Source organism: Heterostelium album (assembly GCF_000004825.1).
Source record: "Heterostelium album PN500 unplaced genomic scaffold PPL_contig15, whole genome shotgun sequence".
Lineage (NCBI taxonomy): Eukaryota > Evosea > Eumycetozoa > Acytosteliales > Acytosteliaceae > Heterostelium > Heterostelium album.
The window spans coordinates 389,442-415,693 of record NW_008805092.1 but is presented as its reverse complement, the minus strand read 5'-3'; the positions used below and the strand labels follow the sequence as shown (position 1 = coordinate 415,693).

The 26,252-nt window shown below is 30.8% G+C and overlaps 13 protein-coding genes across 13 annotated transcripts; 7 read left to right on the top strand and 6 right to left on the bottom strand.

The window, feature by feature from the left end:
* Window positions 1-348: 348 nt before the first annotated feature.
* Window positions 349-2,831, bottom strand: PPL_06363 (RNA-binding protein; the record flags this gene model as incomplete). Its single annotated transcript, XM_020577222.1, has 5 exons — window positions 349-1,777; window positions 1,872-2,035; window positions 2,119-2,214; window positions 2,327-2,680; window positions 2,742-2,831. 5 exons carry the CDS (start codon window positions 2,829-2,831, stop codon window positions 349-351), a joined length of 2,133 nt encoding a protein of 710 aa, XP_020432896.1.
* A 525-nt stretch (window positions 2,832-3,356) lies between these two features.
* On the top strand, window positions 3,357-3,809 carry PPL_06362 (uncharacterized protein; the record flags this gene model as incomplete). Its single annotated transcript, XM_020577221.1, has 1 exon — window positions 3,357-3,809. One exon carries the CDS (start codon window positions 3,357-3,359, stop codon window positions 3,807-3,809), a length of 453 nt encoding a protein of 150 aa, XP_020432895.1.
* Window positions 3,810-4,049: 240 nt separating this feature from the next.
* Window positions 4,050-4,217, top strand: PPL_06361 (uncharacterized protein; the record flags this gene model as incomplete). The annotated part of the gene is made up of 1 exon (XM_020577220.1): window positions 4,050-4,217. One exon carries the CDS (start codon window positions 4,050-4,052, stop codon window positions 4,215-4,217), a length of 168 nt encoding a protein of 55 aa, XP_020432894.1.
* Window positions 4,218-4,611: 394 nt separating this feature from the next.
* On the bottom strand, window positions 4,612-6,391 carry PPL_06360 (uncharacterized protein; the record flags this gene model as incomplete). The annotated part of the gene is made up of 4 exons (XM_020577219.1): window positions 4,612-4,615; window positions 4,727-5,682; window positions 5,741-5,905; window positions 6,047-6,391. The coding sequence occupies 4 exons, from the start codon at window positions 6,389-6,391 to the stop codon at window positions 4,612-4,614; spliced, it is 1,470 nt and encodes a 489-aa protein (XP_020432893.1).
* Window positions 6,392-6,770: 379 nt separating this feature from the next.
* On the bottom strand, window positions 6,771-8,840 carry PPL_06359 (FkbM family methyltransferase; the record flags this gene model as incomplete). Its single annotated transcript, XM_020577218.1, has 4 exons — window positions 6,771-7,249; window positions 7,376-7,913; window positions 8,341-8,394; window positions 8,751-8,840. 4 exons carry the CDS (start codon window positions 8,838-8,840, stop codon window positions 6,771-6,773), a joined length of 1,161 nt encoding a protein of 386 aa, XP_020432892.1.
* A 192-nt stretch (window positions 8,841-9,032) lies between these two features.
* On the bottom strand, window positions 9,033-10,817 carry PPL_06358 (uncharacterized protein; the record flags this gene model as incomplete). The annotated part of the gene is made up of 1 exon (XM_020577217.1): window positions 9,033-10,817. One exon carries the CDS (start codon window positions 10,815-10,817, stop codon window positions 9,033-9,035), a length of 1,785 nt encoding a protein of 594 aa, XP_020432891.1.
* Window positions 10,818-10,912: 95 nt separating this feature from the next.
* PPL_06357 (uncharacterized protein) lies at window positions 10,913-12,057 on the top strand (the record flags this gene model as incomplete). The annotated part of the gene is made up of 3 exons (XM_020577216.1): window positions 10,913-10,919; window positions 11,573-11,839; window positions 12,044-12,057. 3 exons carry the CDS (start codon window positions 10,913-10,915, stop codon window positions 12,055-12,057), a joined length of 288 nt encoding a protein of 95 aa, XP_020432890.1.
* Window positions 12,058-12,328: 271 nt separating this feature from the next.
* Window positions 12,329-14,269, top strand: fdfT (farnesyl-diphosphate farnesyltransferase; the record flags this gene model as incomplete). Its single annotated transcript, XM_020577215.1, has 5 exons — window positions 12,329-12,526; window positions 12,901-13,036; window positions 13,116-13,194; window positions 13,303-13,687; window positions 13,781-14,269. 5 exons carry the CDS (start codon window positions 12,329-12,331, stop codon window positions 14,267-14,269), a joined length of 1,287 nt encoding a protein of 428 aa, XP_020432889.1.
* Window positions 14,270-14,437: 168 nt separating this feature from the next.
* Window positions 14,438-15,693, bottom strand: commd1 (COMM domain-containing protein 1; the record flags this gene model as incomplete). Its single annotated transcript, XM_020577214.1, has 5 exons — window positions 14,438-14,543; window positions 14,832-15,079; window positions 15,192-15,254; window positions 15,364-15,458; window positions 15,564-15,693. The coding sequence occupies 5 exons, from the start codon at window positions 15,691-15,693 to the stop codon at window positions 14,438-14,440; spliced, it is 642 nt and encodes a 213-aa protein (XP_020432888.1).
* A 250-nt stretch (window positions 15,694-15,943) lies between these two features.
* PPL_06354 (uncharacterized protein) lies at window positions 15,944-19,828 on the top strand (the record flags this gene model as incomplete). Its single annotated transcript, XM_020577213.1, has 7 exons — window positions 15,944-15,976; window positions 16,197-16,245; window positions 16,320-16,875; window positions 17,167-17,270; window positions 18,072-18,678; window positions 18,730-18,924; window positions 19,234-19,828. 7 exons carry the CDS (start codon window positions 15,944-15,946, stop codon window positions 19,826-19,828), a joined length of 2,139 nt encoding a protein of 712 aa, XP_020432887.1.
* Window positions 19,829-19,996: 168 nt separating this feature from the next.
* PPL_06353 (uncharacterized protein) lies at window positions 19,997-21,455 on the top strand (the record flags this gene model as incomplete). The annotated part of the gene is made up of 5 exons (XM_020577212.1): window positions 19,997-20,038; window positions 20,268-20,358; window positions 21,216-21,246; window positions 21,299-21,337; window positions 21,416-21,455. 5 exons carry the CDS (start codon window positions 19,997-19,999, stop codon window positions 21,453-21,455), a joined length of 243 nt encoding a protein of 80 aa, XP_020432886.1.
* Window positions 21,456-23,402: 1,947 nt separating this feature from the next.
* PPL_06352 (uncharacterized protein) lies at window positions 23,403-23,654 on the top strand (the record flags this gene model as incomplete). Its single annotated transcript, XM_020577211.1, has 1 exon — window positions 23,403-23,654. One exon carries the CDS (start codon window positions 23,403-23,405, stop codon window positions 23,652-23,654), a length of 252 nt encoding a protein of 83 aa, XP_020432885.1.
* A 569-nt stretch (window positions 23,655-24,223) lies between these two features.
* Window positions 24,224-26,008, bottom strand: pheSA (phenylalanyl-tRNA synthetase; the record flags this gene model as incomplete). Its single annotated transcript, XM_020577210.1, has 5 exons — window positions 24,224-24,697; window positions 24,787-24,883; window positions 24,956-25,372; window positions 25,453-25,643; window positions 25,727-26,008. The coding sequence occupies 5 exons, from the start codon at window positions 26,006-26,008 to the stop codon at window positions 24,224-24,226; spliced, it is 1,461 nt and encodes a 486-aa protein (XP_020432884.1).
* Window positions 26,009-26,252: the final 244 nt, after the last annotated feature.

Here is a 26,252-nt window from a genome sequence, read left to right as displayed (position 1 = left end):
GCAAAATAAAATGTTGACTTTTTGTAAAATAGTGGTATGATAAGTGTTATCAGACTTGGGTAACGTGATGGGTTTTTTCATAAACAGACACGATATTTTATAAAAATAAAAAATAAAATAAAAATAAATAATGTGGTTGTAAACATTGTTTTTTTCAGAAAATCTAAATGGCAATTATAAAATATTTATCTGAAGTGAATTGAAATAATAAGTTATAACTAAACTTTAAAGTAGTGCAAAAATAAATATAATAAATAAATGAATATTTTCAAAATGAAGGGAATGAATATAATATAACATAATAGATTTATGATTATTTTATTATTTTTAATTAAATTATTATTATTATTATTTTGAGGAACTAGTTGGTTTCATTGCAAATCGTTTCTCTCTTTCTTTTTTCTTTTCCAATTCTCTTTCTCTTTCTCTGTCTCTTTCTCTTTGTTTTTCGAAATCTTGAGATGATTGTCCTCTTGAGCTACCTCGTGATTTGTCGCGACTGCTACTGCTGCTACTACCGCTACCACTATTACTTCCATTGATACTACTGCTGCTGCTACTGTTGCCGCTGCTGCTACTACCACTCTTTCTATCTCTATCCTTTAGTCTGTCTCTTTCCTTCTCGCGTTCACGTTCTTTCTCACGTTCACGCTCTCTTTCTCTCTCACGTTCACGTTCACGCTCTCTTTCGCGTTCTCTTTCCTTTTCGCGTTCTCTTTCTCTCTCTCTTTCTCTCTCTTTTTCACGTTCACGTTCTCTTTCCTTTTCTTTTTCACGCTCACGTTCACGTTCTCTCTCTTTCTCACGTTCACGTTCTTTCTCGCGCTCACGTTCTTTCTCACGCTCGCGTTCTCTCTCACGTTCACGTTCTCTATCTCTATCGTCATCTCTACTGCTATATCTATCTCTGTCTCTATCTCTATCTCTGTCTCTGTCCCTGTCTCTATCCCTATCTCTATCGTCGTCTCTACTACTATATCTATCGCGATCCCTATCTCTAGTGGAGTCACGTGATCTTGAATCTCTCTCCCTATCTCTATCTCTATCATGCTCCTTTCTCTCTCTATCTCTCTCTTTGATTCTGTCCTTTTCTCTTTCATCCAATTCATCTTCTCTCTTTCGTTTCTCACCCAAATCTCTATCCCTCTCCCTATCTCTTTCCCTGTCCCTCTCCCTTTCCCTCTCTCTATCTCTGTCCCTTTCATCGTCAACCCCAGAGGGAGGATACGGAGCATTGGGATTCATCATCCTCATATCCTGATAGTAGAAAGCGTTGGGAGGAGGTGGATATCCAGGAGGAACCCCCATATGCGGTGGAGGTGGGAACCGCATTCCCCTGCCAATATTGGGTGGAGGTGGACCACCGCCCCTAAACGCCTTGTGATAGGAACTGGGATGTCCGCCACGTCCCACACTGTTTCCACCGGGACCACCGCCACCTCTGCCCACCATAGGCACACCATTCGGTCCATACATATACTCGGGAGGCGGTTGTAGCAGTGCACCACGACCACCGGCATTGGGCGGACCTCTCATCATCATCTTTGGATCCATCGGCATTCCACCACCACGTTTTCCACCTCTGCCACCACGCATTCCCATTGCCATGTGATGTGGATGATGCGCGTAGTGTTTATCGGCTCCATTGCTACCGTCGCTACCACCGGAACCTCCGCCAGTCAACGGTTTAAACGATCCAGTCTTAAAAGCAAGCAGAACCTGTTGATAAGTATGTTGATTCATCGATTTTATAATGATTGTCTTTCCATTTAATTCCCTATAAAACCAAGTAAACAAACAAACAAACAACAGTTAATAAAACACTGAATTCATAAAATACAAATAAAAACAACAATCTATTATATACAGACTTGTTATTAAGTTTCTCTTTTGCTTGTCGTGCAATATCATGTGATTGTAATTCAACAAATGCATAACCCTTTGATTTTCCATTTGTTTCGTTTTCGAAAATCTTCAAGTTCTTTAGCTTTCCAAACTCTGAGAATAATTGTTCTAAATTCTGTTCTGTTGTCCACTGTAAGTAGTAGTTTTATTCATTTTTGGTTAGTATTATTATTAGTGCTATTAGTTGAGTGTTGCTGTGCACAATTAACATACCCATTCTAAATTAGCAACGAATAGAGCTGGCGGAATATCAGTTTGATCTCCTCCTTCAGTTGGATGAGCACTATCTTCCATAAATGATAAATCTTTCTATAAATGATTGATTGATTGATTGATCGATCGATCGATCGATTGATTGATTGATTAGATGATTAATATCGATTTTATATATATTAATCAAGTAAATAGATATATAACATACCTCATCTTCATTATGACTATCATTGTTTGTATCATCATCTATTGATTGAATGGAATGAGTTGGAGTGTCGGTGTTTGATTTGTTATCGTCGTCATTGTTATTTGTTCTAGTACGTCTTTCATATCGATCGTCATCGTCGTTTTGATCAGCATCGTCTTGATGATCATCATTGTTATTGCCAGTGTCATCATGATGCTGTTGATCATCTTCATCATCTCCATTGCTATTGTTTTCACTCTTCATTTTATAATCATTATCATCATCAAGATTATGATGATGATCTTCATTGTTATTGTTTGAATCACCACCAACATTATTATCATCGTGATCATTCTTTTCAATCTTATCCTTTACCTGTCATAACATGTTAATATTACTTTTACTTCCATCAATCTTTATCAATAGATATACATACATCATCATCATCATTATTGTTTTCATCATCATCATCATCATGATTATCAGTTGTCGATTTGAAATCACCATATATGTCATAGTCGTCCATATTAATAAATGATGTTTGTGATGATCGATTGAACAGATATAAAAATCAATCAATCAATCTTGTCTAACTATATAAAATATATCTATATATATATTGAAAATAATATCTACAAAAAAAAAACAAAGTAATAATAGTAAAAAAAAAGATTAAAATACAATATTACTGTTATTAATATTAAAATATCTATCAAAATTTGACAAATAGTATAACACAATTAATTGACTTCAAAAATTTTTTAATATAAAAAATTTCTAAAATTAACTTTTTTTTATTTTATTATTATTATTTATTTTTTATTTATTATTTTTAAGAAGTTTATGATAATAAGAGAAAACCAAATATTATTTATAAAGATGTTATAATTATTTAAATTATCTTTAAAAAACTTTTTTGTTTTTTTTTTTTTCGTTTTATTATTAAAAAATTTATTCGTTTTGCAGGAGAATAAATCAATTACCATCAATCAGACATTTGTCTATTTACTTGTTAAAACGACTGATGATTAGACTACAATATTCAACATCAATGACGATGATGTTGGGTAGATTAATTTCATTATCAACAAAAATAAATACAACAACCATAGTTTCAAATAATAATAATAATAGTATAAATAGAATACAATATTTATTTAATAGTAATAATAGTAGTAGTAGTAGTAATTGTTTTTATAATTGGTATAGTACGACATCTAGTTATGGAAACAATAAGAAAATAGATAATCCATCATTAGCAAAACAAGATAAAATCAATAGAAACAAAAAACAACAAGATATTAAATTTAGAAACAATGATGATATTGAAACACAAGATGAAAATGATTACATTGGTAGATCAAATATTATAAATAATACAAATAATAATAGTAATAATAGTAATAGTAATAATAATATTAATATAGAATCATCAAAAATCAATAAAGTAGATGATATTTTAAATAAAACGTATTGTATTATTATTTCAAATGGATATAGATAAGGATTGTTAGGTTAATATTCTAACAATCAATTTTTATTTGTTGTTGAAAAAAAGTGAAAGATTACAAAAAAGATTATCAAGAGCAGGTGTTACTTCTAGGAGAAATGCAGAGAAATTGATAGAGGAAGGAAGAGTTACTGTCAATGGAAAGGTGGTTGCATTGAAAGATGGTCTGATGGTGACGGAATCTTGTGATATTCGGGTCGATGGCAAAGCGCTACGAGAATCGGTGCCAAAGATATGGATGCACAACAAGCTGAAAAAAGTGTTGGTCACCAACGCGGAGGATCCGGAGCGCGACACTCTGATACCGATTCTCAAGAAGATACTCAACAAACAACATTTGATATCGGTGGGTCGACTCGATTACTACTCGGAGGGACTGATTCTGCTGACGAACGACGGTGAGCTGGCGCGCTACCTGGAGCTACCGGAGAGTGGATTCGAGAAGACCTATCGCGTTAGGATATTCGGTAAGATCACACCGAGTATGAAGCTGGCGTTGTCCAAGGGCATCGTTATCGACGGCATCAAGTATGCACCGGTCAAACTACAGGTGGAGCGTGAAACCGAGTCGAACACCTGGGTGATCTGTACACTCTCCGAAGGCAAGAACCGCGAGATTCGTAAGATATTCGAACACTTCAATGTCAAAGTACTCAGAATCATTCGTACGCAATTCGGTCCGTACACATTGCCTACCACCTTGAAACCAGGTGAAACTCAAGAAGTGATGATCAAAGATGAAATCAAATCATTCAAACATAAATGGATTGCAAAAGAAAAGATAAAGAAACAATATCTAACTAACAGTAATAATAATAATAGTAAAGATAATAATAATAATAATAGTAGTGAATCTATTGATGAATAAAACTAGAAGCACAATAATCTTCTTTTATATTTATTTTACTTACTTACTGATATCATAGATATCTTTGGTGGAGAATAGTTTACCTGTGTTACATGCTAACCACATTCCAGTAGATGAAATTGATATTGTTCTCTTGGTAGTTGTTGGTTTGTTTGTTACCAATGTTGTTAACAATGATGATGTTGTTGTTGTATTGTTGTTGTTGTTATTATTATTATTAGAGTTGTTTGTATTCCAAATATTGATGTTATTTCCATTGGTAGAGCAAATATAGTCATTGGAGGTATCTGTAGGCATCCAACAAACAGCTTCTATTGTCATATTCTTTGATGATAGTTTCTTTGCGTAGTTGATGTATTTCGTTGAGTTTGGTGCGTATGTACTTCTGATACTATTGGTTCTTAAATCGAATATTCTAGCGATACCAGTTCTCATTACATATCCCAAACAACTATTGCTTGAATTAAGTGATATACCACCAACTTCAATCATTTCATTAATTGTTATTCTTGTTTTCTTATTATTATTATTATTATTATTATTATTATTATTATTGTTATCATTTGATCTTATATCCCAAGATCTTATGAATCCTGTATTATTAACATTAATATTATTATTATTACCATTATTAATAATATAACCACTTGCAAATAATGTATTAGATTGTTGTTGATCATCTATTACCGTAATATCATTGATTGGCATCAACGGTTGATATTGTTCCCACAGTATTGCATTTGTTTCAATATCATAGATTCTAAGAGATCCATCTTGTGAACCAATAACAACAGATCTACCATCATTCGTTATTTTAACTGTTGTTTTAATATCATTGTTATTATTATTGTTGTTGATAAATGGTTTCAACTTTAACTGATAAAGACTATTCCCGTCATCTAAATGATAGTCATTCGATATCTGACCAACATAAACATTGTTATTGAATGTCGAATGTACAAATCTATGATTAGAGGCAACTGATAAACTATAAACACCCTATTTTGTTTCATATTAATATTGAATCAATCAAGAATCTATCAATATATATTCTTACAGTATTATTTAAAAGATTATTATTTGATGTATTAACAGTAGGTATACTATCTAATATATTACAATTGGTATCTGTAATAGATAAAGTTGAATAATAACTTAAGGTATAATGTTGTTTAATAGTATCGTGTTGATATTGTGCGAATTGACCACCAATACATAGATACTCTTCATTAGGCAACCAACTTAATGTTGTAATTGACAATTATGATTCTATTTATATTAAAATAATGATAATAATAATTATTATAAAGTTAATAATGTATATCCTTTTTTTTTTTTGATCAATTATGTATTTAATACATACAATAGGTATAGATATATTCAATCTACGATTTGAATTTTTAATTAGATTCAAAGTTAGAATTCTTTGATTGTAGATTTGTCTTTTAATATAATGAATGATAGATTCATTGCTATCGTCATTCAATTTGATTTGATCGATATTCTTTAGCAGGAGATCGACACGAGAGTATTTCGAATAGATATTTCTCCAAAACTCTATACTTTCATTTAGTTTTTGATTTAAACTACGATTGATATATAGAAAGCAAAGACAATCTTTTACTGTCAAATAACTAAAGATCTTATTTAATAAATACAATGGTAAATTTTGAATGTTACCATTACTTTTTTGATTTTCTTTTGTCATTATTATTTTATTATAATTATCCGTCACGAAAATATGAAAATAAAAAGTCTTTTAAAGTCACAAACTTACAGTTTTAGGTTTGTAGTGAAACACTTCGATTAAATTTTTTAGATTATTTTAAAGTTCACATTTATCGGCAAAAAAGATAGTGGGCGAGGTAGTTCCTGATTCAACAATAATATAAAAAAAAGATATTTTTAAATATTCTTAATCTACTATAAAAATTCTATATTTATGTAATTTTTAAAATCAAACGAGGTTTGATATTTTGTTTTATTTTAATAATATAAATAATAATAATTATAGAATAGTTTCCAAAAAAAAAAAAAATATAGATAGTATAATATTTATTTGAATCCTGAAAGGAATTTATTATTTTTTATATATTAGAGTTATACCAGTATAAATCATAACAACAACTACTTTTTTTTAAGAATCCGAGGTCTTCATCTGTGCTCATTGGATTCTCTCTTGTTCCAAATAGTTTGAAGCCTTGTTCTCTTAGAGCAATGATTATTTTGGCCCACTCCAAATGAGTATGTATATCATGAGTTGAAGACCAAAAATGAACTTCGAAGGTGAGCATCTTTATTTTCTTAAGAATTCCACTTTCGATCCATTGTTTGAGAATTGGCCACTCATTTCCTTCGATATCCATCTTTAAAAAGTCCAAATATTCAACTTTGAATCTCTTCATGAGAGTTTCTAAAGTGTATACTTCCCAGACTTGCTTTCTGCTTCCCCCGTACTCCTTTCCTTCAAAATCATTAGTATCTTTATCAGCAATACCTATTTTCCAAAAATTATTTAAATCACTTCTCTTTTGACTCTCCATCGACATTGAAGGATCAAAACTTTCTGATATTTTAAAATAAAAAAAAAATTTTTACAAATAATAAATATTATATATTAAATTATTAAAAACAAATATAAATTAACAAATTAGTAATCCATTAGAATAGAAATATAGAATAAAAAACTTACCAACTTTACAGCCAAGCTTTGTCAATTCATCATCAAAAGTAAAATCATTTGCAATTCCAAATGAGAATACTTGACATTGATTTGATCGGTTGACATGCCACTTGTCAGAATCTTGGCAAATCTTCCACGATCCTTCACCTGGAACACCGTTGTCAGAACCACCTCCGAGTACCTTGTATGAATCACATTGACCATCTTGGAATAGAACAGAATTTAAAAGAAGAGATCCTACTTCTGCACTTTGTTCCTCGGTATATTCTTGATTATACAATTTATCCTTCATCACTTGGACAAAAGAATCACTTAAAGTAGTTGTCGAACCAATATTAATTTGAGTGTTGGTATCTTTAATATCTTTTATGTGTTTGGTCAAGACATTGACAGTATGTTTCAATGAAACTTGTTCACTCCTAATCTTATCTATACCATTTATTAAATTTATATTGGAATTATTATTAGATAAATATAGAGAAGTACTTGTGATGGTTAATAATATAACAATAAAAAAAACAAATAAATAATTTTTGTTGTACATGTTCTTAAAATTTGAAATATAGATATAGATATATTAATAATAAATTAGGTTATTTAAGATTTTTATTGAAAATAAAGAAAACGAATTAAAATAGTATGAAAAATATTGTAAATATTATATTAAGAAATCATTTTATTATTTTGAAAACTAATTTAATTTTAAATTTAATTTATTTATTTTTTAATTACTCAACCAGGAGACTCTTGGAAATGGAAGTTTAATACATTATGATATCGAAATCACAGAATTCTTCGTATCAGTATGTAGATAGAGGAATGTCATGTTATTACAGAATCAAAAAAAAAATAAAAAATAGAATTCGGTTTTAAAACAAATATATTGTCAGATCCAATTTAAAGAGTCAATTTAATCTCTCAAATGAATCTATATTAGATAGTATGGTGGATTGAAGTCACATATTCAAATTTACCTCTGTTTTTTTGGAAAAATAAACGAGGGAGGTTGAAAAACCGTGTACGCAAAACTATTTAAAAGACTAAGATTGTTCTATTTAAAAAACATTATTTCAAAATAAAAAAAAAGTTTTGAATACCTAATATGATAGTAAAAGCACTAAACCGCAATGTCGGTTCGTAGTTGGTATCAAACCATGTTTCTCTCAAATTTTCAGTATTTTGTATCAATTTTTTTCATTTTTTTAATTTCGATTTTTCGAATAAGTTGGGATTTTTTTGTATTTATTTAATAATTTATTTATTATTTTATTATATATATATAAATTCTTATATAAATATAATTTAAACACATTTTGATTGGTGGAGGAAAAAGAAAGAATTTGGGCTCATTAGCCACACTTATTCATTTTTTTGATTCTTTTACTAAGTTCATTTTATTATTTATTCTTGGAAGTCTTTCCAAAGTTTCTGGAGAAGAATATGATTTTATAATAATTTTTATCCATTTATCCATATCTCTTTATATTTCAAATAGGAATTTAATAAAATGTATAAATTGTTAATCAAAAAAAAGATCAAACACTGTTTTTTACCAATTCTTTACAAATAAAAATGAAAAAAAGGAACGAGTTAAAATTGATATATGAAATACAAAAAATATATATTATTTCATGGTCTTTAATTTATCTTTTCATGGATATATGGTTTATTTGGAAATTTTTTGTTTTTTGCTTTGTACTTTGGCTGCTGGTTTTCTTTTTGTTTTTTTTATCTCTGCAGGTCTATTTTTTATAATCCAATTGATCATCTCTGGAGTACCACTACATTCCTTTGCGGTCTCTAATAACAAATCAAAAAGATCTGAAGTACAGTGCTCGGATTGGTTTGTGTTTAGCCATTTTAGTAATTCGAGGTTACCTTGCTGTGTTGCTAAATTAAATGCATTGGATGTGCAACCATCTTTTCTGTTTTCATGGAGGTACTTGACCACATCTAATAATCCGAATTTAACAGCACTGTCCATCGCCAATTTCGAGCATCCTTCTTTTCTATTTTTAAGAAGGAACTTTACCACCTCCAGCATGTTGTCAGCTTGTTCCTGCGAGGAGTCACATATGACCAGAAGACCAGTGAGTGAAGGCCGCACTCCAATCTTATCGATTGCTTTCTTGGTACATCCTTCACTTCTATTTTCATGAAGCCATCTTACCATCCTGATACTACCCATATTTGCCGAGGAATCCATAGCTCTAGTGGAACAACCTTCCGTTCTATTTTCATGCAACCATTTCACAAGTTCCAAGTGGTTTTGAATGGCTGCATTATCCATTGCGGCGCTTGAACAACCTTCAGTTCGATTCTCATGGAACCATTTAATGACGTTGAGATGTCCATTAATTGCTACTTTATCGAGCAGTAACACATCTGAAGTACCTTCCGTTCGATTGATATGTAAGAATTTCACAATCTCCAAGTGTCCATTTCTAGCGGCGTATTCCATTGCCCTCCAGGAGCAACCTTCAGTTCGATTTGAATGGAGCCATTTGACGAGATCGATGTGTCCTCCTTTTGCACTTAGGTCCATTGCAAAGTTTGTACAACCTTCAGTTCGATTGGAGTGCAACCATTTAACAACTTCAATGTGTCCTTTTTCAGCCGCGAAATCCATAGCATTGCCACAACCTTCAGTTCGATTATTATGGAACCATTGCACCAATGCCAAATCACCATTTGTTGCTGCTTGCATCATTGCTCTAGTTGTACAACCTTCAGTTCGATTCATATGCAACCATACAACAATTTCAAAGAATTTATTTGAAGCAGCATTATCCATTGCTTTGCTTGAGCATTCACCAATATGATAGTTTTGCATCCATTTCAGAACATTTAGATGACCGGCATCAGCAGCAATATCGAATAATCTTTGTGAATAATCTTCTTCGTCATCGTCGTCTTCATCATCTAGTTCATTTTCACTTTCATCATATTCATCTTCATCATCTTGAATTCCTGCCTTCCTAAAACAATGTTTTTCTTTATCTTCCGACTTTAGAAACTCGAGAATATGAATATGATTGTGTCGTACTGCTTCAGCGTACATTTTGTTACCAGCTCTGTCCTGAGGTCTATTGACAGCGAGCCACTTTATGATGTGCAGATGACCAGCTCCTGCAGCAGAATCAAAAACATTGCCCACTTCCAAGCCCTCTCTCTCTCCAACAAGATTAGAGAGGTATTCGACAGTCTCTAAATCACCAGAGTATGGTGAAAAAAGTAATGCTTCCTCCATTTGATATTCTAAATGTTCTGGATTCTTGAAGTACACCTTCAGAAGTTCCAAATAACCGTGTGATGCCATTACCATTGGAGTACAAAGTAGCTCTCGCCATCTATATTTACATTCTTCTGATACATGTGAATATACAAATTTGAATATCAAGTTATTCAATACTTTGTTATTGAAAACTGATGAAAATAAATCTTTATTCATTACTCGTATCTCTTTGAAATAGAATAAATAAATATTGTGTCTATCGATATTGTTTTGGAAAAATTTTTACAAGAAATAGCTAGCTTTGTTTAAAAATGGAAAGTATTTTTAAAAAAAAAATCTAGATATTTACTTTTATTTTACACTTTTTTGTTTTTATTGCCACCAATTTATCAATATAATAGTTTGAATCTAGATATTAAATAAAAGTACTAACTCATTTAATAAGCACTCAATATGAAAATAATAGATTTTCAAAGATGTAAACACAAATAATTATTCAAGTTGCAATGCGATTATAAAAGTCAATAAAATAACCAACTCGATTCATCACAATATCATCATATATGGTCCAAAACTTTTATCGCTCACTTGTTTGTCATTTATTGAGTTCCGAATCATTCCTTTTGAAGTGAATCAATTTTTAATATTCTTATTCTGAAATGCAATAGTGAAGTCAAGAAGATCACTGACAACCATTTTTTTTAAAACCCCTTTGTGATCGAAATTCAAAGAATCGGGTATTGATCAGTTCAGAGAAGGGTTGAAGTTTTTGTTTTTTGTTCTCAAAAACAAGGTTATTTTTGGTGAGGGTTACAGGAAAACAAGATACCAATAATATTATTTTATTGAATTGTTTTTTTATCATATAACTTCAATAATTTTTTAAAAAAAAAAAATTATCATAAATACAAACAAAAAGAACAAATAATCCCCAACAAATAAAATGAAATCAGTAAATATATTATTAATAGTTTCTCTAATCGTATGCATTGCAACCGCACAAACAATAGAGTACTGTCAATACTGTAACTCATTAAACGAATGTGATAGCAGCTCCCCCTTAAACTGTGTCAATATTCAAACATCTCAATGCACAGCATTCTCCGATCCATGTGGCACAATAACCGATCCATTCTATGTCTATGTCGATGAAAATGCCAATCCAACCATTACTATTCAAGTTTTTGGAGACGCAGCATGTCAAATCCCAATTACCTCTCCAACACCATACACATGTGGTACTTGCCAATACGGTGGATACTTTAACTGTTAACTTATCTAAACTAAAGTTGATGCCAATAAAACAAACAATCTTTTAGATCATATTTTGTAATTGAATCAACATAATAATTAATTGGTTTTAAGTGATTTGTTTTTTATTTTTTTGTTTTAAATATCAATGCCACAAAGCCAACAACATAAACACAAAATTAATTAAATAGTTAGAATGAATTAATTATCAGGTGCACACCGATCAAATCATTATGTCTATGAAAGTGGTTTTATGATGAATTTTAGTGAAAAATATTTTCGAAAAAAACAAAAAAAACTGCCGAAAAAACCCTTTTTGTGCCTGGACCACCACTTCCAGATCACAATGATGAACGTTCATCATCTTTTGTTTTTTATTTTTTTAATATTCTCTTGATTTTATTTATAGTACTTTTTTTATTTTTATTTGTAATTTATTTATAACATAAATAAATATCAGTTTGTAGTAATAAAAGATGCAATATGTAAAAACATTGTCAAGACCAGATGAGTTGTACTCATTGTTGAAGATCGGTTACACCGAAAAGTTCAAACCAAAGAATGTCATCAAAGAAGATCTCGAGAATAAACAATGGTGTTACGAACTCTTAAATAAAACCAGTAGAAGTTTTGCATTCGTAATCAATGAACTTGACCCACACCTTAAAGATGCTGTATGTAATAAATAAATAATCAAACAACCAACCAAACAAACAAACAAACAATATTATGATATCAAATCATCATAATCATCATCGTCATCACACACCAATCATTATCTTATTATATCAAATATACAAATCAAAAAAAACAAAAACAAAAACAACAACCTTTTCTTAAAAATCATAAACTTTAAAGATACAAATACAGAAATTAAAAGATAGATAGATAGATAGATTGATCACAGTAAAACATCATAACACACATATTTTTACTTAAAAATGATTATAATTTCGACAAACCACACCACATCATTATTATTTGTAGAGATATATGTATATAAATATTAACAAAAATATATATTTTTTATTTTTATTTTATTTTAAAGATTTGTGTATTCTATTTAGTTCTTAGAGGTTTGGATACCGTTGAAGATGACACCACTGTCTCACTTGAAACAAAGTTACCAGTACTCACCAAGTTTGCAGAGGGTCTTTACCAACCAGGTTTCAAAGTATTTGGTTGTATGTATTTCTTAATCCTAATCATATAAATGCCAAAACCAATACAAGTAATTAACTAACCGATTGTTATTTATTAAAGATGGTATGAACAATGACGAAAAGATGTTGGTTGAAAACTTTGATAAAGTTGTTGATGTCTACTTAAGTTTGGGTGATAGGTATGTATATATATATATTTAAATTAGAATTAAAACAAGATTATCATTATATATATATATATATACTTATATTTTAATTATTTTACAATACAATATAAATATTTATAGATTCTGTCCAATTATTCATGATATTACAAAGAGAATGGCACACGGTATGTCGGAATTCCTACAAAAGGAAGTTGTTACACTTCCAGAGTGGGACTTGTACTGCCACTATGTTGCAGGTCTCGTCGGTATTGGTTTGAGCAAGATCTTTGCTGCCTCTGGTCTTGAGAGTGAATGGTTTGCCAACGCCGATAAAGAGTCGAACGACATGGGTCTCTTCCTCCAAAAGACAAACATCATTCGTGACTACTTGGAGGACATCAACGAGTCTAGAATCTTTTGGCCACGTGAAATCTGGTCGAAATACACCGCCAAGCTAGATAACTTTAAGAATATTCAACATGCTCAATCCGTAAGCTTAATGTTAATAGTTACAATGATAGTAATAGTAAGATGTAGAAAACTAACTAATATGTTTGTTTGTTTGTTTGTTTGTTTGTTTGTTTGTTTGTTTGTTTGTTTGTTTATTTAACAATTGTAGGCATTGAATTGTTTGAATGATTTGATTACCAATGCACTTTCACATGCGATCGTCAGTCTTGATTATATGTCGAGATTGAGAAATCCAAAGGTGATTGGATTCTGTGCGATTCCACAGGTTATGGCTATTGGAACACTCAGTGCCTGCTATAATAATCACGGTGTCTTCACCGGTGTCGTCAAGATCAGAAAGGGACAGAGAGCGTTGATTGTCGATACCATTCAGAACAAGGGTATCACCGGTACCTACGAGTTGTTCTACAAGTTTGCCAATGAGATGGTCCTAAAGGTGCCAGCCAGCGATCCAAACGCCAAAAAGACACTCGAGCATCTCGACACCATCCAAAAGATGTGCGTAGAGAAGCTCGGCTACAAACCAGCCGGTTTCAATGACTTTGGTAACTACGATTGGATGGCTGTTGCATCGCTTGCCGCTTCATCGGCTTTCTTGGTTGCCAGACACGGTCCCAACTTCTTCTCAAAGCTCTAAATGCTCGAGCAAAAATGAATGGTTCAATCACCACTAATCAACAACAACAACAACAACTTCAACTAACAAACTTTATTCATCTTCTCACTTCACTTACTTTTTTTTCTTTTTTTCTTTTTTTTCCCCTACACACCTTTTTTTGCATCAACAAACAACAAACCAATAGTTTTAAAACGATTGATTTAAATATTCGGTGTTATGTTTAATACTCACTCTTCTATTAACTTGTTCAGAGGGTCGATAGTAAATATAATCACCATTTCCATTAATTAATCTTTTAATAAATAAATTATAATTATCACATTATTTGTATTAACACATTCATTCATTCATTCATTCATTCATTTGTTTGTTTGTTTGTTTTCAATATTATAAAACAAAACTATAATAAGTTTATTTTTATGTATTTAAATAAGTAAGTCGAGTAGTCCAGTATGTAGTACATGTTTATTTTTGAATAATATAATATAGTTATAGTTTATGTTATCTAAATTATTATTTAGAGTATGTATTATAATGAATGATCGATATATATATTTAGGAAGAGGTATTTTGTAGATGCTTTTGAATGATGTTGATTTGTTCGAGTGTATCTTGAAGTTGATTTCTATCCATTTCAAATCTAATCTTTTGTTGTTGTTGTTTCTTCTCTGTCGAAGATCTTAAGTTCTTTGTTAGATCTAGTTCTACAATAGCTGTTGGTTCATTCATTTCCTCTACATCCTTTGATTTTGTCTTTAGGTCCAATCTCCAACTCATTTTATCCAATGAATTATTAAATCTAGTTCTTCTATTTACAATATCGTGAATCTATAAGTAATAATAATAATAATAATAATTAGTTAATTTAATAAAACAAACAAACATTCATTCATTCATTCATTAATAAAGTAAACTTAAACTTAAACTCTTAAGTACTTACTTTCTTCTTATTTGTTTTCCAAAATTTGGTTAAACCTTCTTGTTGTTGTTGTGTAAAGTCATTCTATATTGTTGTTGTTGTTAGCAATGTGTTGGTGTTGTTATTGCAATGAATTAATATTAATATTTCAATGTTTATAATATATTGTTTTCTTTTTTTTTTTTATTCTTACGTCTTTAATTAAAGATTCAAAAGCTGTTAAATCTACATCTGAATATGATGCTCTTTCGATAATATTTATACATTTATTATATGTTGATAGAATAACTGTTTTTAAAAATACACACAGAAAAACAAATTTAATAATTAATAAGTATTATTATTTTAATGTTATACAATGTAAGTATATATTGTGTGGGTTAGATAGCAAACATTCTTCTGTCAGATCTGAACCTGAAAATATCATCTCTTGCAAACTGCTCAACGATGACAAAGATTCATCTTTTTCATATTCTCTCTTTAATAGAAATCCTAATAAACTTTGAAATTGTTTAGCTTCCATTATTTATTTATATATCTATCTATATTAATTGTAAAACAAACTCTCTATCTTAAAAAAAAACTCAATCAACAATAACAAACTAATTCAATATAAATTTGAATAATGCAAAAAAAAAAAAAATCTCATGAGATTTGAAAAATAAATTGAATTTTCATTCATTGCTTTTTTAAAATTTTGATAACACACATATAGATCTATTTAAATTAATATTCACTAATTAATAATTATAATGATATAATAATCAAATTAAATGAAAAAGACATTTCGATTGTTTTCATTGTTAGTAATTAATCAATCATTATTTATTATTTGTTGTTGTAAAAAGTTGACACAGAAATAAATTGACCAAAACCTATTGTTTTCATATACACACATTTAAATATCATAATGAGAGAATTTCTACCCACCACACCCACACTCACACTAAATAGATATCAGTTGAAATGGTTAGTCAAAAAATATTTTTTATCTGACACCACTATTTTTGCTAACATAGAAAATAGAATACAGGAAAAAGAGTTATCAAATCTTCACCAAAGTGTTTATGTCTATGTGATAAGCCTACCGCTGCTAGGATACCTCGTCATATACGCACCAAAACCAGAGCTACTTACCTAAATCCAAAGCTGCAAAGATACTCTGTGTGCCAACTAAGGATAGAAGCAACAGAAACAAGGGATCTACACGGGCGTGTTCCTCTAGAAGATCTCAAACTGAAGCACCAGATGCCGCACCAACTGTCTCTGCAGTATCTTCACCAGATGCCGTACCAACTGTCCCTGCAGTGTCTTCACCAGATGCCACATCTACTCTAGATGAATGTGACATCCCTAAATTGCTTTTCAACAGCAACGACTGGGTACCTTTGTATAATTCAAAAATCGAGTACAAGTTGGATGACGAAGCCCTCTTTTTAGATCCAAAAACAAAGGAACCATTGGACATTGAACTTGTCGACGCATTTGGTCCTGGCAAAAAATATATTGACAGGGGTGAAACTCTTATTTTCCCTTTGATGAAGCCAACCGAGGTCAAGGATTTGAAAGGAGCAGAGGTCATGGATATTCACAATCCAAACAATTCATACCAAGTGCAAAGAATTGTCAGCATTCACAATCTATCCCAGACCGACAATCTTATGCGATTTTTAACCTACTCACAGATGGAAATAAAAAGACTTTTGTATGCCAAACCAGGACTACATGAAAAAGCCATATCAAAATATAACATCGGACATGTGTATCAGCCAGAGCTTTTGGTTCTGTTCTTCAAGGAACAGAAAAATAGAGCCATCAACCCAATCATCCCCAAGTCCGCGTATATCAACTTTAGACTGTTTGATCCTATCATTAAATTGTATCACAAACATCTAATTCTCAAGTATAATACCAAAACTGGCTTCCCAGATCTGGAGTCCAACAAATGGAGTAAGAGAATACTAAGTCCAATAGGTCAAACTCCTTTATTAGTAAGCGAGTTTGTAAATGCATCATTTCAAATCAATTTAGTTACTGGTGCAGTTTATTTTAGTGCTAAATTTCAAGTGTCTAACATGGCATCTTCGATCAGCGACGATGGTAAATCAGTCACTCTATCTAAAAAATATCTTATATAAAAATAAAAATAAAATAAAATAAAATAAAATAAAATAAAATAAAATAAAAAAATGTTTGGTTTATGGTTACCAATTTTATTTCTTGTTATTTGATTGAATGGGTATTAGTTTGTTCGTTGATTATGTAGCTATAACCTTTAATGAAAAATGGTATATTTCACACTGGATGAATGAATATTAATTTATTGAAAAAAATAATAATTATATATATTAATAATTGTTTTTGAAAAAAAAAAAAAAAAAAAATCATTTGGTACATAATAAATGATGGATGAATGAATATTAATTTATTGAAAAAAAATAGGCATACTAATGGTGGAATATTGTATAATTAACATAAATTTTTGAAAAAAAAAATGACCTTTATTAATTTTTAATGAGTTTTTTTTTTTTTTAACACATGAAATGTCTCATATTAAAAAATGAAAAAAAAAATGGAGTTCACGATCACCACGAATCCCCACTTTGATGTGTACAAAAGGGTAGGAATTCTCTTATTATGTTTAAATAATCACAACTTTAAATGTATATTTGATTTTATTGCAAATTAAGATAACAATTTGTCTTGAACCCCTATTCCAATTAATAATAATGTGAGATGTAAGTTGGTATACTATGCTATGATACTAAGTAATATTATTTTTAATCATCATCCATCATTTTTGTTTATAATCATTAATTATTCTATTCTATAGAAATTAAAGGATGATTAAAATATTTAAAACTATTTTAATAATATCAATTTCATTATCTATATGTTTAGGAAGTGTAGATGAATTTTATAGAAACATTAAAATAACAAGACGATATAAATTTGATTTCGTAATTATTGGTGCTGGATCTGCAGGTAGTGTAGTTGCTAATAAACTATCAAAAGATCCAACCAATAGTGTTTTATTAGTAGAAGAAGGTATAGTTAAATCAAACTCTATTATTGACGATATCAAGTGTTTATTAATCAATTCAATAACATCTTTTTTATTATTATTAATAGGTGGATACTCTACAAATATTTATAAAGTGATGGATAATGTTAAATATGGTCTAAATTATATTGATCCGGATTATGAAATCACAAAGTACTATGAGAATGCGCTTTACAATGCCACTGGAAATAGATATATTCGATCGCTTAGAGGCAAGGTTGTTGGAGGTTGTAACTCTATCAATGGAATGGTGGCAAGTGTCGGCAATTCCTATGACTATGACAATTGGGCACGGATAACAGGCGAGCCGGAATGGTCTTGGAACGGCACGATCTATCCGATTCACTTGCCGGATTTCTTTAAACACGTCCCCATAAGAAGGAATAAAGAGGAGGATGCATTCAATCGTGAGTTGAAACAGGCGATTCTGCCACTGGGATTCGAGTATCTGGAGAGTGCATTCGAAGGATCGTCCTATGGATTCTTCCTCTCGAGTGCTACTCAGAAGCAAGATGAAGATGGACTGTATCACCGTGCTACATCGTTCTCACAATACGTCGATACAATCAGTAGAACTCGTGAGAACCTGTCGATTTTCGTTAAACACAAAGCAATGAGAATACATTTCGATACATCGGTCAGTCCTGTTCGGGCAATCGGTGTCTATTTAAAGGATCTATCGAATGACGAGTATATCTACGTTGAGATTGGCAATGAACTTGTGCTGTCGGCTGGCGCCTATGATTCGCCGCTGTTGTTGCAGTTCAGTGGGGTGGGCGATCCCTTTCATCTCGCTAGCCTGGGAATAACGCCTGTCATCAACTCGCCTTGGGTCGGAAGAAACCTGGTCGACCACACTTCGTTGGTGATCATGTCCAAGGTGGTGACGGCCAAGACAACCGACCGCATACTCCGACCCGACGCAGCACCCTACAATGGCTATCGAATTTTCGGGCCAAAAAGTAGAGAGCGAAAGATAAAATGGATAAACAGTATCAGCTACTTGAACATACCGATCAATCCAGCTTTTCTCTACTCGCTAGAGTTTGTTGCGCCTACTTCATCAGGATTCATTGCCATTGAGAAACTTCGACCGAATTTCGAATTCCACGAGAAACCACTGCTCAGAATCGATCACATTAGTAACCCCATCGAGATGGAATACATCATGGATGCAATAGAGTCGTGTCGCGCCATTGAGAAGAACCTGGTTGAGCTGGGTATTGTCGCAGAGCATGGAATCCGGCTTGGAGGTATCAACCTTGGTGAACGAGACTCAAAGGTACTAGAACAGCAGGTGCGAGATAATATTTTGACTGCCTATCATCCACATGGATCATTGAGAATGGGACCGTACTATGATAGCAGCTTTCCCACCACTGGACAGCTGCGACTGAAAGGATCGGCCAACATACGTGTCGTCGATGCATCGGTCATACCGATATCGCCATCGGGTAACACCAACATCCCAAGTATCATTGTTGGACTTCAAGGATCAAGATTCATCCTAAGAGATCTTGAAATAAGAAAAGCTAGCCAACAATCATCTTCTTCTTCTTCTTCTGATTTATTTAAAAATTTCGAAAAAACTTAAATAAAATTCATTTTGATTTCGTGATCGTTATCTCGCTTGCGAAGCTAAATTTTAAAAGTTTGTTGGATAGGATTCGAATAGTATTATAACCGGTACAACAACATTTTTTGTTCGTGATGCGATAGGTGGAATATATATACAGTGTACCTATTTCCCTTGCCAACAAACATGCGCAACAGAAACATTGGAATTCCAGCAGCATCATCATCAGTTAGTTAACAAAATAGGTTTTAATTAGCTTCGATAGGTTTATCAATAAAATCATATAACTTTCATTGTTTTCAACATAAACAACAAGAGGAAGGTTCTTATGTTATTATTCTTATTTGACATAAGAATCTATAGAATGTTAAAAATAAATTATAATTACAATTTAAACTGTTTTTTTTTTTTCTCAACATCCTTTTTAGTTGTTAATATAATACATTAAATTAGTTAGATTGATCTTGATCAAAGTTTCTATTTCAAGTTTAATAGTGGTCCAACAACAACATTCCAAAGACTTAACCAACTTATCGTTTTTACAAATAGTCAGTTGAAAAATAACATAACAATTTCAATTAAAGCAAACCACCCTCTTTCTTTTTGTTTTTGTTTTAACAGTTCTATTCTTATATAAAAATAAATTACCATATAAGTACATTGATTTCACAGATGATCGGAGCAGTTTTTACAACAACCAACAACTATAGTACTGGTTGTGGGTGTGTTTGTGTGTGTTTGAAGTGTATTATTTTGTTGTTTTTTTTTGTTTTTGTAAACCTTTCTTTTAAAAGAAGATTATTATTAAAATCTAAAAGTAAAATAAAATATCTAATTATTTTTTTAAAAATCTATTTGATTTTTGGTCACCAAAACTACCAAACACCGGAACATTCCACTGATTTCGGAAGGAAGATCTTCCCTGGAGATGAATGTCTCAAGAAATAAAACAATATAAGTGGTTGTCAATAAAAGGGGTTGAACCTTTTTATTCTATTGATCAATGAAAACAACAATAAAAACACAAAAATTCAATTTTTTGAAAAAATCTAACCAGAGTGATTTACAAAAACTCAAATTTTTTGTTAAAATAATTTCTCGTATCTTTGCGAAATTACCTCATTTGTTTTTTAAATTTAAACATTTTTGTTTTTTTTTTTTTTTTTTTTGAAATTACTTTGTAACTTTTCTTTTAATAAGTTTTTTTTTGAACCAATTGGTATCAAACATCCTTCAAACCCTCTTCTTTATAATAAATTAAAAGTAATAATAATCATAATTACAAACAAAAAGGAAATCAATCAACTTTTCAAATTCTCTCTTTTAACAAAAAAAAAAAAAACAGTAAATATTTAGTTCAACATAATAATAATAACTCTTTTATCTATTAAATATTATTAGATAGATAATTATCCACTTTTATTCGTAGTTTTGAAGTTTTTATTATATTTAAAACAAATCACACATACAATCCAATCTTTTTTATAGTATTAGTAATAATATTCATAGCTATCTATTAATTAAAAGGTAACTACACTTTCTAATCTATCTATCTTTATCCTTTTTTATCTTATTCTTATCAATGATGCCTTAAAACAAAATCAGATCTATAATTAAAGAGTTTGTTTTAGTCGAGAAGGATTAATTTTAGTTAAAGTAAAACGTTTGTTTGACTTAAAAGTTATTTATAAAGAAAGAAACCAACAAAGATATAAAAAAACCTTTGATTTGATAATCTTTTTTTGACAGATCAATACTTCATATCATTCATATAATTTTATTTTTATAATTAATTAACTTAATCTTATGTGTTTTTAATCTTTAAATATTTGCAAGATTCATTTAAAAAACTTAAAGTTATTTTTGTTCCCTCATTAAAATTCCCGTTTATGTAAATGTTAACTTCATAAAGTATTAACCTCCACCTAAAAAAAACCTTTGAATTTGATCACAAATAACTTTTATAATAACAAATCCAAATCCTATTTTAACCCTCCAAAAAAAAACAAACAAAAACGAAACACTCACACCCACACCCAGGTTCACCATCACCTTCCTACTCATCACATCATCATCATCATCTTAAACATGCTATGGACAATCATTTGTCGTTAATAGTAGTCAAAGTGTACACTTTTTATTTATCTAAATCTCAACTCTAAAGTTATGATAGATTTCACATCACCTTTCACAAACAAACACACATACATACAACTCCTTATCAAACAGGTTGACCAGCCAAACTACCTACCGCTTACTTTGTAGTCAATTTGCTATATTTGGTAGAAGGATGGATTACTTTATCCAAACCACGACTTTACTTCACTTCAACACCTCACCTCTAAAAAAAACCCCCTTAAATTTTATTTATCTTTAATCTGTCTATCCATCTAATTCAGAACCCAGATTATTATTATTATTGTTATCTAACCACCACAGTACAATTAGTTTAGTTTTTATTTTCTAATAATTTTTAAAAAAAAATGTTCAACTCTCTCTATCTCTCACTATTTTTCAATTGCCTTTAATTTTTTGTGTTGTAATAATCATCATTTTCACCCACCACACAAAAAATATTCACCAAGTATAAAATAAAGTGATACTGTTGGATTCGATATATGGAAACCATATCATTTTTTCTCTCACCAATTTAAAATATGATATCAAAAATAACCACACCACTATCGATTACAATACACTTCACTTTTTTTTTTTTTTTTTGTTATTTATTTCCAAACATATACATCCAACATAAAGAGAGTGTGGGTTATTTGAAAAAATCAAACCAATATGTATATATATGTATTGGTTTTTGTGTCTGTCTGTGTGCATGTAGGTAATGTTCTCTCTTATTCAACTGCCTTATTAAGAATGTTATAATTAATTTTTTAATTTCCAAAACATTTTTAAAAGTGAAAACTTGCTACAAATACAACCATATAAATAGAGGTAATTACTCTTTTCATTCATCAACAAACCAAATTACCATCAAACAAATATTTGCATTCAAATATTAAATATTACAACATCAAATTGGAAAATATTGTGTTACTATTACTACATAATATATTATTATTTTTTACTTTTTTCTTAAATTCATATCTACTTTTGGAATACTAACCGACTGTGCAACCAAAGCACAATCCAATAAAACAATACTTATTTTTTCTACACCTAATTGTAATATTATATCTATTTTATTTTTTAATTTTTTCAAAATTACAACTTCTCATTGAATTGGCCTACAAAAAGATTTTGCAGTTGCTATTTTAACATATATTTGCTATTCACTTCTCACCCATTTTATAAAAACTATACAATCTATAAATATATATACAACTATCTATCTTTATTTATCTTTGTGTAAACCAATTTCAAATTTTATTTTTAATTTATTTTTTTTCTTGCAAAATCAATTTTTAATTTTGTGTAAATTCTTGTTCTCCAAATATTCTCAATTTTATTTAAATAAATTCTAATTTCCAATTATTTTTTGTAGATTCTCCTTAGTGACATCATCCATACCAAACCAACCATTTTTTTATTTTAAAACAATATAAACAAGTCCTCAAGTCTTTAATAACATCTGCAAATGTCCGCCAACGATAATAACAACATCCAAGAACAATCAGTCGTTCCAACTGAGCCAAAGCTGGTAAATGGTACTACCAATGGAAAAGTCGCCATCAATCCAAAGTATGGTCTTCCACAGAGAAACCTTGTCCACCAAAGACTACACTCCAAGAAGTTCTTTGACTCTGCCGATTGGGTATTGAATGGATCTGGATCCAACGAAAAGTTGGAGAATCCCGCTTTCAACATCCCAATGTCCAAGGTTCATTAATTGAGCAGCCTCCTTTTGTCAGCCATACACACAAAGTCTGATCTACCTAGTGAAACAACATCCCATTTTTATTTTCTTGTTTTTAAAAAGTATTTTAAATCAACCAATCCAACCATCCAATCCAACACAAATGGAGTCAAAATGAACGAGTACTGTAGCTTAATTAATCAACAATCCATTCAACTCAATGTACCAATAATCAACTTCCCCAATCGTTCAAAAGTGACACTTTGGAAGCAATTTCTATAAGATAGTTAGAGAGAAAGAAAGAAAGAAATACCAAACATTCAAATATGTATTTTTAACAAAAACAAAAGAAAGAATGAATTTGGATAATCTTTCTCTCTCTCAATCAGGAGATAAATAACCAATCAAGTACAATATTTTAAAGTTACAATAAATTTTTAGTTTATATTTTTAAACCCTTTTAATTAATCCTGATGTTAAGATTTATATTAATCATTAACTGTCCATTATTCAACGCACAACTACTAAACATAGATTCAATTTTAATCAAATTTAAATAATGTTTTTTTTTTTTTTTGATTATTTATTTTTTGTTTATTGATTTATTCGAAATCGGTTGGGAACATACAAATTGGATTTGATTTGATAGAGTTGATGTTCAAATCATTTCCAAAGATTGAACGAATGCTATTAAGTTCATATTTGATCATGGTTGGTCTTTCAAGAGAGAGACCCCAGGCAGCTACTCTGACATTGGGTGGGAGACCCATTGGCAACAACATCTCTGGACGGAAAAGACCAGAGTTACCGAGTTCGATACGGCCCAACTTTGGATGCTTACCAAAGATCTCCATACTTGGTTCGGTGTATGGATTGTAGGCTGGTTTGAAACTGATATCGGTGATACCCAAACGCTTGAAGAATTCAGTGAAAATACCGATCAAATGTGACAATGAAATATCGACGTCGGCAATGACACCCTCGACTTGATGGAACTCTGCAAGATGAGTAGCATCCAATGTTTCATTTCTGAAAACACGATCAATCGAGAAATATTTCTTTGGTTTGAAACCAGTCTAAAAAATAATAATAAATAAAAAAAAGTATTATTATTAATCGATTCAGAACAAGTCATAACACTAAAATTATCAAAATAAATATTTACCTGTGCCAATTTATATAACATACGAGATGATACAGCAGTTGTATGGGTTCTCAAAATATTCTTTTCAGCTTCCTCAAGCTTCCAATCATATCTCCATCTGAAAAAAACGAAAACGGAAAATGTTAATACATTTTTTAAATATACTTGTTGGTTTTGATTGATAACTTACCCTAATGAATTATAATCACCTTCTTGATGTACTTTGTGTACTTTAGCGAGATAATCATCTGTGAAATCGTGTGAGGTGGCTGGATCCTTCAAGAAGAAGGTGTCATGAGCATCACGAGCTGGATGTTGTTGTGGTTGGAAGAGAGCATCAAAGTTCCAGAAAGAGTTTTCAACAAAGTTTGCAGTTGGCATCTCTTCGAATCCCATCTCAATGAAAATCTGTTTGAACTCTGCCTTTACCTTGCTCAATGGATGACGGAATCCCGAACTTGGGATTTCTCCGAGTGCAAGATGATTGAATTTGAATGTCTCATCCTTCCATGACTCTGTCTTTAACATATCGGCAGTCAAATCGGAACATTCCTTCTTTCTAATATTATACTTTTCTCCTTTACTAATCTTGCAATATGACAATGTCCTATTAAATAAAAAAGCATAGAGCAATAAGCAAAATTAGTTGAAGAACATTTACAAATCTAAACATAAATCAATACTTACTTTTCTTCAACTAATTTTGCACGTCTCAATGCTTTAATATCTTCTCCCTTTGGATCCAAATTGGCGAGGTTGACCAAAAGATTCTTTGTGGTGTCTTCAATACCGTCTTGCTTTCTCTTGACCAAACCTTTATCGATAACAATCCATTGCTTACCCTTGGCAGAACCAAAAGCAGTTGCACCAAACTTTTCCTATAAAACCGATATGAATTGAACAATATTAATATGATTGTGGATACAAAACAAAAACTATATTGTATAGTTAAACAACATACATTGGCTTCCTTAACGGAAATACCTTCAGCTGGTACTGCAGAGTACAAGATGAACTCTGGTGAACCATTCTTGACTGCACTCTCACCGTTTTCAGTCAAGTTTAATGAAGAGCTCTCTTTGAACTCCAAAGTGACGACGTTCATTGACTCCCATGACTTTAGATCACCAACGACTGCTTGATGGTCATCCCAACCATTCGCTTGGCACATCTGTCTTGAACTCTCAATGACACCATCCTTATCCAATGTCTCAAATAAGACTTGATCGAAATTGGCTACCATCCTCTGTTTATATTCTAAATTCTAACTTTATAAATCAATCAAATATAAACTATTGAATTAATAACTATAATTCTATTCCAATCTTTTCTTATCTAGAATCAATTTGAGATAATACAATACCAAAAACAACGTTGGAATTATTAGATAGATATTGAACAAGTAAAAAAAAAATAAAATAAAAAATGAATAGTGGTGTTGAGAAAAAAATTTAAAAAAAAAAATGAAAAATAAAAATAAAAAAAAA